The sequence below is a fragment of the Vicia villosa genome, linkage group LG1 (assembly GCF_029867415.1).
Source record: "Vicia villosa cultivar HV-30 ecotype Madison, WI linkage group LG1, Vvil1.0, whole genome shotgun sequence".
Taxonomy (NCBI): domain Eukaryota; kingdom Viridiplantae; phylum Streptophyta; class Magnoliopsida; order Fabales; family Fabaceae; genus Vicia; species Vicia villosa.
The window spans coordinates 143,580,727-143,590,748 of record NC_081180.1 but is presented as its reverse complement, the minus strand read 5'-3'; the positions used below and the strand labels follow the sequence as shown (position 1 = coordinate 143,590,748).

The window sequence follows — 10,022 nt, the reverse complement described above, 5'->3', positions numbered from 1 at the left end:
TTGGATAATCTTGCACCTTAACTTTCATGTTCATGACTTGGTTTCAAGGGTCATGGTGCCATCTTCCCAAATCCGATTCTCTCAACTCAAGCATTGGAATTTTGTGCTAATGGTTTCTATGGAAAGCTTGAATCAAGGATTGTAATTCACTTTTTGGAAGTTTCTTTAAAATCAGTTTGGATCTTAGTGAAAAGTTGTCATGAAGTTGGAAGAAAACTAGGTTTTTAACCTTGAAAAATTTGCCCAGTGTTGGACAGATCTTCATGAGCCCATAACTCTCAAATGATGCATTTTTTGGGAAAAAGTTATTGTTACAAAGTTGTAGCTTTGAACAAGATCTACAACTTTCATGTTGGAAGTTTTTCCAAATTCCTCTTGGATCTTGATGTTCCAAATTGGTGCCTTATATGCATAAAACACTTAGAAAATTCTAAGTTTTTCAATTTTGACTTTTGTTGACTTTTTGATTCATGATTGATTTTCTTGACCAAATTTCTCAAAAGTCAAAGGTAGTCTTGGACAGTTGACTTTTTCCAAATGAATTGTATTCTTGTAAATATCAATTGAATCAAGCTCTTCCAATCAAATGAATGACATGAGTGGACTATAATTAGGCATTGGAGATTCTTGAATCATGTTTTGAGATATGGAACCATGTAAGGATTAAAAGTCAACTCCCCAGATGAATTAGGTCAAAAGCCCTAATTTGTGCACCAGATGAAATTGGAAGTTGTTATTCTTGAATTGAACCACTCTTGGACTTGGATTTTGATGAGGGGAATCACTTGAGCATATGAAAATGTTTAAGCTCCTTTGTGGGCATCAACACCCTAATTTGCCTGAGTCTCCTTGATCAGTCACCTACCTTGGGAAATAAGCAACAAGCAGAACACAAATCTTTTTTTGTATATTTTCGATTAGTAAATGACATATGAACAATGATGATGATGATGATGATGATAATTATGATCATACTATTCTCAAATTGAGGTGGGATCGCAGAGTCAAAATTTGGGGTACAATAGAAAGGAAGGTTGCTTCTAGTGGAAGGATGTCAGAAATGATGTGGAAAGGAAGAGATGCATATTGGTTTCAGTGTGAGCGTAGTCACGATGAAGAAGAAAATATCTTCTTTTCTCTTCCCTTTTTTCCTTTTTTATTTTTCTTTCTTTTCTATTTTTTTTTAAACTGATTTTGATTGGTAGAATGAATTTAGAGGCCGAGTCAATTGGTTGTCTGCATCTTAATTTCCATAATTCCTTAAATACTCACCTTTAGCGTTTTTGGTGTACACTCAAATGACCCATTTGCCCTTATTAATTTAATTATTGCTTTGTCAATCTAAACCAAAATTAAAAGGATAAATAAACTAACACAAAATAATATTTTTGTTTTTATTTTTTCAAATAAAAAAAAAGAACCAAAATGAACCGAAGCAAATAAAATGTGAGTGCGCGCATGGCCGAAAAATAAAATAAATCCACCGAGTTAAATTACGTGCAATAAATTTCTATAATAGACCGGTTCAGATCAAAATTACAATTAAAAATACTCGGATAAAAAGGCTACGAATGTATAAAATGCGAATGCGCGCAAATTTGGAAAAATTAAATGAGTACACCAAAATGACCTAAGTGTGTCGTGGTTTAGTAAAACTGTTCGGTGCAAGTCCAAACTAAAAAAATTCCGCCCGCTAATTTCACGCGTGATTGAAAATTGCTTCTACAGGTCTGTCTGCAAAACTGAAATTTTATTTCGAACAAAATAGAATAAAGCTAGTTAGCTCAATAATAAATTAATTTGAACAAAATTGAGGCATGACAAGGATGAAACATATCAGATATTATATTTCTGGCTATGACTTTGTAGCCATTTTGATACATGCTAATTTTAAATATATACTTGTGTTTGTATAAGAAATCCATCTGTAAGTCGGTATTATTATTTATATCTAGGTAGATACTATGTTTATAAGTAGGGTATAAATGAAACTTTGAGGCAGGGATTGGGAAAGTACCCTCCGCCCCGTGGATTTCCCGACTCCCACCATTTTATTTAACTTTTATATTTTGTATATTGTATAATAATATAATTAAAAAAGTTTACATAAAAATATTAATGTATTAGAAAATCAAGAGTCATTAGTGTAACATCTTATTTTTATGTGTTATTGTATAATGTATTGTCTCACTACCCAAGTACCTAACTCTAGAAAGTGCATCCAATACATAAAATGTACACACCGTCTCCTCATTTTCTTGTCTCCATTATCTTTGTCTCCTCCATTCATCATCCTTTTTGTTCTCTTTATCATCAGAACAGTCACTCTCTTTGTTCACTGTGATTATGGTAATTACTCTTTAAATATATGGTATTAACGAAATACTAATGTCATAGTTTTGATCAAAAAGTATAGAAATTTTCTTAAGAATCGATCTCCATTAATCTCCATAGGGATCTGTGGAGATGGGGGGAAATATTCTCCTGTGGCAGAGATTGGGGATGGAGAATAAATTGAGAGTGGGGCGGGGAGCAGGGAAGCATCCTCCGAGCATTCCCTTCCTCGTTGATATCTCTACCCCCCCCCCCCCCACACACACACACACACATACACACACACACACATTTTTTTTGTAAACGAGGCGGACATATGCCCATTCGCCACCCTAGTAAGATTTACTACATAAGGCGATGATCACAAAGAGAAAGGGATATACAATTCATAGAGCATCTAACTGAGACATTATTGCTCTTTGATGGTAAAGTTATCACTGATGTAGTTTTACGAGTATAATATTTATGCGGTTCGGTTTAAATCAAATTTGAAAATCAGTACAAAATTTGACTTGATCTAAATGATTTTTATAAAAGAGAATCCAAATAAAACTATTAAAAATTTTACAATTTTCAACTTTTTATTTAAATCGGTTTAAATTTAAATATGAATGTTTTTAAGTATCTCATTTGATTGAGGATGACTCGAAAAATGTAGAGGGAATTTGTTAAAATTAAGAATAGTGATGGTTGTCTGCTAAATATAAATATAAATCGAAAATAATTATAAATAGAAATTCAGTTTTTAAATAATAATAATAATAATAATAATAATAATAATAATAATAATAATAATAATAATATTAATAATAAATAATCAAATGTTATAAATATATAAACATAATAATAAATAATTATTTTAATTATTGTAACAAAAATTTATTAATTTAAAACATTTTATATACAAAGTTGATATAATTAACTCCTATTATTTTTATTTAGGAGTTTGATAAAATTTAGGGGAATAAAAAGTACAAAAACGGAATGGAAAGTAAAAGAGATAAATATTTAGTAGAAAATTTTACTTGTATTTCAAAATAAACTAAGTGTTCAAAAAATTCAGTGTTAAAATTATGTCACACGTATTGGTTGAAAAAATTTAAGATTTAAGATTAACTTTTTTTTTTTAAACAAAATTTAGCCTATTATAAAGGAGAATTGAAATATATCATTGTAACAGAAATTATCTAACGATAGTTATTTAAAATTAAAAAAATAGCTCAATAGAACAAAATAAATTCATTGTAACAGATTATCGAGATTTTTGGATCAAATCTTTTTTAAATTGCGATATATGATAAGATATTATATGATTCAGTTTTTAATTTTAGATCTTCATAATCATTATAAATACACACTTGATCAACACTTAAAATCACAATATTTATCAACACATTACGGAACAAGAAAAGAAACCAATGTCCATGAAGAAGAACACTGCAGAGTTACAAAATCCAGAAATTATGATGCAAAAGAAAGCTATGGCTATTGAGAAGATCAATGCATATATGCAAAAGTTGAAAACAATGGAAAAGAAATTTGATCCACTATCTCATTTTTCTTTGAATAGAGTGTTATCTCAAGAGTCTCCACAATTTTATACCGAAGATGAGTTAGCACAAATAGAGAAAATCAATCACATTGTGTGTCAAGAAGCAAATCTCCTTCTTATTTCACAAAGTAGAGTGAAAAGAGTAGAAGTCAATGACAAAAAAAGGTGTCGTTCAAGTAACGAAGATATCATGTCTGATGGAGGAAGAAGAGTGAAATCAAAGTCCACAATTAAGAGAAAACCAATAATTCGCAAGAAAGAAACTGTGCTATCACCGCCACCAGAATTGCCTAATCATGTTAATAACATGATCAAAGTGTTGAATGGTAGTGATATTAAATATATCATGTGCAAGGAATTGTATAAAACTGATCTCAACCCTAACAACAATCGTCTTTCAATGCCAATTTCACAAATCAAGTCCGATTTTCTCACAGAAATAGAAAAAACATCCTTAAAAACAAGGGATCAAGAAGGAAAACCGTTTGGTTTAAAAGTGACTGTGCTAGATCCTTGTTTTAACGAGTTCTCACTGTCTTTGAAGAAGTGGGACATGACGAGTACTAGTATTTATAATCTTCATCCTGGTTGGACACCTGTTTTGTTGAAAAATAATTTTAAAGAGCATCAAAAACTTGACATTTGGTCATTTAGAGTTAACGGCAAGTTGCACCTTTTACTCAACGATAACGAGTCACAAGAAATTGAAAAAGGTAAAGAGCTGAAGAATTCAACTGCGGTTTCGAAAACGGAAGAATAATGAAGTGAAGATTGCTAAGAGTTTTGATTAATTTTTTATGCCCATAGGCTTGTGTTGAGTTATATGTATGCTTCGTTCAAGACTAATATGGTTGTTATTATCGTTTCTTTTGTTAGATTTCATATTCTTGAATAGAGTAAGCTTTCTGTTTTTTTTCAACCAAAACATATTACCATCAATGGATTTAATTTCTATGCTCTTTTTCATATGTAGTTAATCATAATTTTTAATTTTTAATTTTTAATTTTTAATTTTTAATTTAAAATTTAATTATAATATTTTCCATTTAAATTTGGGGCACATTAAGTGTTTTGTCAAAGCAGAAGAGTAGGGATTTAAAAACAATAATAAGTTATCGGATTTTGTAGTTATAAAAATGTGGATTGCTGAAAGAGGTCATTCATGACGTTAGTGGATAATTGATTTAAGAGACTATCTTTGATGCATTTGTTCTTGTTTCTTTGAAAAATAGATTCTAGACCATATAAACTGTTAGCCATAAAACATATTAATCTTTGTTGCATTCCATCAAGGAGAATTTGCATCCTATTAAATTTAATTTTTAATTAATATGTAATCAGTTTTTGAATAATTGATTAATATCTAATTTATTTTAACATAATTTGAGTTAGTAAATTTAGTAGTTTTTTCAAATAATTTTTTTATTATTATTTAAGCAGCTATACTATATTTTAGGTACGATTAGGAATGATAGAAAGTGAGTCAATCATCATCTGTAACACCTATTGATAGAAAATAACTAGAGGAAAATTTAAAGCGCTAGGGTAATATTTAACATTCTCAAAATATAAGGGGCATAAATGTTTAAGAGTAAGAGATTTTCTTTACAGATGGACAACTTCCAGCTAAAACTAAAAAATATCTCTATTTCGAAAATGAATTTCTGAAGTAATTTTTTTCCAGATTTTTCTAGAATTCAGAGATGCATCTCCGAAAAAAATTGGAATTTTGGTTATTTCGGAGATGCATCTCCGAAACAGCAAAAAAATTGAGATTTTGATTAATTCAGAAATGCATATCCAAAATAACCCCAAAAAATGGTCAGAGGTTTTTTCGGATATGCATATCCGAAAATATTCCAAAAATTAAATTTTTTAGAATATTGATTAATTCATATATTATAAAATTGATATAATTTATAAGTTATAAATAATAATAATGATAATGATAATTATACGGTTGATATTTCTATTCTAATTTCAATTAAAATTAAAAAATAAATTTCATATTAATAGTTACTAATACTATAACTAATACACAATAATTATGATTATATAAAAATAAATACATTAATAATTATTCAACAAAATTTTAAAATAACAGAGATCAAATAAGGATAAAATTATTTACTATTTATTCATATTTTAATATAAATATTAAATTACATAGTTTTTCAAAATAATAAAATAAAAATTATAAAAATTATTTTAATAATTAATTATGATAAAAAATCATTTTTCATTTAGTTTAAAAAAATTAAAAGAAAATTTTATCTTAATTTTATTTAATAAATAAATAAATTATATATTTAATTTTATATAATTCAAAATTTACTTATGAAATTAGAATATTTTTAATTTATATAAGTTAGTAAAATAATTTTTAACTTTAAAATAGTTTAAGAAATTTTGTTTATAAAATGATTTTTCATAACTATAAAATTGTTTTTGAAAATTAGTTTATAAAATAATTTTTTTATGTATGATAAAAAACTGAGAATAAATATCTTTATTATTATTATTATTATTATTAATTTTTTATATAAAAATAAAATGTTTAAATATTTATTAGGTTAATATTATTATTATTATTATTATTATATCTTGATTATAATGATATATATTTAATAATATATTTTAATTAATATAATTAATTATACTATTAATTGTATTGATTCACCTTGATTTTATTTTTTTAATAATTATTGAATTTTTTCGGAAATGCATATCCGAAACATTCCAAGACCAAAAATTAGAATATTTCGGATATGAAATCACTATTTTCTGATAAAAAGTTGATTTCGGAAAAAATACCTTTTTTGGTGTTTTCGGAAATACATCTCCGAAAACACTTTTTTTTTGTGTTTTCGGAAGTGTACTTCCAAAATCAACTTTTTATCAGAAAATAGTGATTTCAGAGATGCATCTCCGAAATATAGGGGCATTTTGAAAATTTTGCCACAGATTTTCAGGAAGGTAGGGGGTCTTTAAAGAAATTATCAAAAGTAAATGAGTCCCAAAATAAGTAGGTTTTAAAATAAAGACTCCTAAATTTTAAGTAAGGCCTCAAGGTCCAAACTTTTTCATAAAATATTTTTCATATAAATTAATTTTTTTTATTTTTTATTAAATATTTTATTTTATTTTTTTTGAAAAAAAACAGATTTTTTTTTATTTTGGAAATAATGATTTTTTATTTTCGAAAAAATTCGAATTTTTTATAATTTCGAAAAAAATTTGTTTTTTCGATAACAAATCGATTTTTATACTTTCAAAAAAATCAATTTTTTCGATAAAAAAATTGGTTTTTTCTCGAAAAAGTCGACTTTTGATATTTTCGGCAAAAAATCAATTTTTTCCGGAAAATTCGACTTTTTATATTTTCGATAAAAAATCATTTTTTTTCTTAGAAAAGTCGACTTTTTATATTTTTGACAAAAAGTCAACTTTTTATATTTTGGACAAAAAGATCGATTTTTTTTTTCGGAAATCTGACATAGTAAAAAAAAAACAACTCAACTGTGATATAGAGAACCCCCGAAGAATAAATAAACAAATCACTTTCTAAATCCTGAGCAATCACACAAACACATAACAAGCACAATTCAACGAACTCACATACGGGCGTGAAAATCAATTGTAAATAAAAAATACCTTGTATACAGATGATCATCGAATATATATCTGTGAGAGCAGCGAAAAAATCTGGCCTCCTTTATAGAAACATGTCCATATACCAACAACCCAACCACTCCTTTAAAACACGACAATGTCGAGCAACAACAACCATTTTTAGCCAACAGTATAATGCCAATCAACCATAACTGACCTAAATTAAGGACCAATAACAAAATATAGAACCAATGATTTGACTATAAACACAAAAGTATGAAATTGTTTGATTTTGAAAGATAAATAATTGAAAGATAAATAATTGAAATATAAATAGATAACGGAATAGAAATATGCAATAGATATTTATAGAGGTTCGGTACTGAGAGATATTGGATCGAACTCTAGTATTGTCAAAGGGTAGCTTCTTGGTTCGACAGTTCGACAGAGTTAAGCATGAAGTCGAAGGATTGTTCACATGCTGGTGTCGAAGTGTGCATGCTGTAGTCGAAGATGGGTCTAGCATGCAGATGTCGAAGATGCTAGGGTTGTTAGCATGTTAAATTAGGTTTTAGTGTTTAAACCCTAATTTGTTAAGTTAGCTTGTTTATTAAGTTGGCTTGTGTAATGAGCCTTGCTGAAAAAGCCCATTAGTTAGTATGTTAGGTTTTATTATAAATAGCATACTAGTCTCTCATCATTGCTAAGCTGCAAATCCTAATTTAGGGTGAGAGAGGTTATTTGTTATTCTTGTAAACTTGTAATCTTGTTTTAAGAGAAAGTAAAAGAATAGCAGTTATAACCAAATATTGTGTTCTTCTTCTCCTCCCTAATTCCCTATTATACTTTGTTCTTGGTATTCAATTCACAACAAATTGGTGCGGTGAGCGTGGAGAAGATGCCTTCAACAAAGTATGAGATTGAAAAGTTCACCGGAGTGAATGATTTCGGTCTGTGGCGCTTGAAGATGAAAGCCCTACTGGTTCAGCAGGGTTGTTTGGAAGCGTTGAAGGGAGAGGCAGCCATGAATGCTGCATTAACGGCAGCGGAGAAGACAACTATGATCGAGAAAGCACACAGCGCAATTCTGTTGAGCCTTGGTGATAAGGTTCTCCGGCAGGTATCAAAGGAGACGACGGCATCAGGGTTATGGGTGAAACTTGAAAGTTTGTATATGACCAAATCGCTGGTAAATCGACTCTACCTGAAGCAAGCTTTGTATTCATTCAAGATGATTGAAGACAAAGTATTGGCTGAGCAGTTGGATATGTTCAACAAGCTGATTCTTGATCTTGAAAATATTGATGTGAAGATCGATGATGAAGATCAAGCGCTGTTACTATTGTGTTCTTTGCCTCGATCACATGCTCACTTCAAAGAAACTCTCTTGTATGGAAGGGAGTCCTTGACGTTTGAAGAAGTTCAATCAGCCTTGTACTCTAAGGACTTGAATGAACGAAAGGAGCATAAACCTTCGACTGTTGGCGAAGGTTTGGCCGTTAAAGGAAAACTCTTACGAAAGGATGGTAAGTTTGACAAGAAGAAAGGCAAAAGCCAGTCGAAGTCTTACGGTGGCGAAGCATCTGGCATTCGATGCTACCATTGTAAGAAGGAGGGTCACACAAGAAAGGTGTGCCCTGAACGCCTGAAATATCATGGAGGTAAGGATAATGGCAACGCTGCCATTGTTCAAGATGATTTCGAATCATCTGATGTTCTTGTGGTTTCAAGCAGTGACTCTAAGAAGGAGTGAATTATGGATTCAGGTTGCACTTGGCACATGACTCCAAACAAAGACTTGTTCGAGGAATTATGTGATCAAGATGGTGGATCAGTATTGCTGGGAAACAACAAGGCTTGCAAGATTGCAGGTGTTGGATCTGTGAGATTCAAGCTCCATGATGAGTCAATAAGGTTGTTGACTGAAGTCAGGTATGTTCCTGATTTGAAGAGAAATTTGCTTTCTCTTGGTGAATTCGACAAGAAAGGATATGTTTTCCAAGGAGAGAAAAGTATCCTAAGAGTCATGAAGGGGTCGAAGGAAGTCTTGAGAGGCGTGAAGAAACAAGGCTTATATACCCTTGAGGCTGAAGTTGTAAGTGGTTCGACAAATGTTGTATCCACGAAACCTTTGTCGAAGACAGAAATCTGGCACATGAGATTGGGCCATGTCAGTGAAAGGGGTCTGGTCGAATTAGGGAAACAAAATCTGCTTGTTGGAGACAAAGTCGAAAAGCTGAAGTTTTGTGAACCCTGTGTACTTGGAAAATCTTGCAGAGTGACGTTCAACAAAGGCAAACAAAGAACACTTGGATCCCTTGATTACATCCATGCTGATCTTTGGGGGCCTGCAAGGTGTGCATCACATTCAGGAGCAAGGTATTTTCTATCCATAGTAGATGATTATTCCAGAAAATTATGGGTATTCATCCAGAAGACTAAGGATGAAACTTTTGAGAATTTCAAAAGTTGGAAGACTCTGGTTGAAAATCAGACTGGCAGGAAGGTCAAGAGGTTGAGAACC

At 30.2% G+C, this 10,022-nt stretch overlaps 1 protein-coding gene across 1 annotated transcript; it reads left to right on the top strand.

The window, feature by feature from the left end:
- Nucleotides 1-3,752: 3,752 nt before the first annotated feature.
- On the top strand, nucleotides 3,753-4,646 carry LOC131656215 (putative B3 domain-containing protein At2g27410). Its single transcript, XM_058925976.1, has one exon. It carries the CDS (start codon nucleotides 3,753-3,755, stop codon nucleotides 4,644-4,646), a length of 894 nt encoding a protein of 297 aa, XP_058781959.1.
- Nucleotides 4,647-10,022: the final 5,376 nt, after the last annotated feature.

What these genes read in the sequence shown, in the direction of transcription:
- LOC131656215 (XM_058925976.1), top strand. Translation starts at nt 3,753, where the DNA reads ATGTCCATGAAGAAGAACACTGCAGAGTTACAAAATCCAGAAATTATG.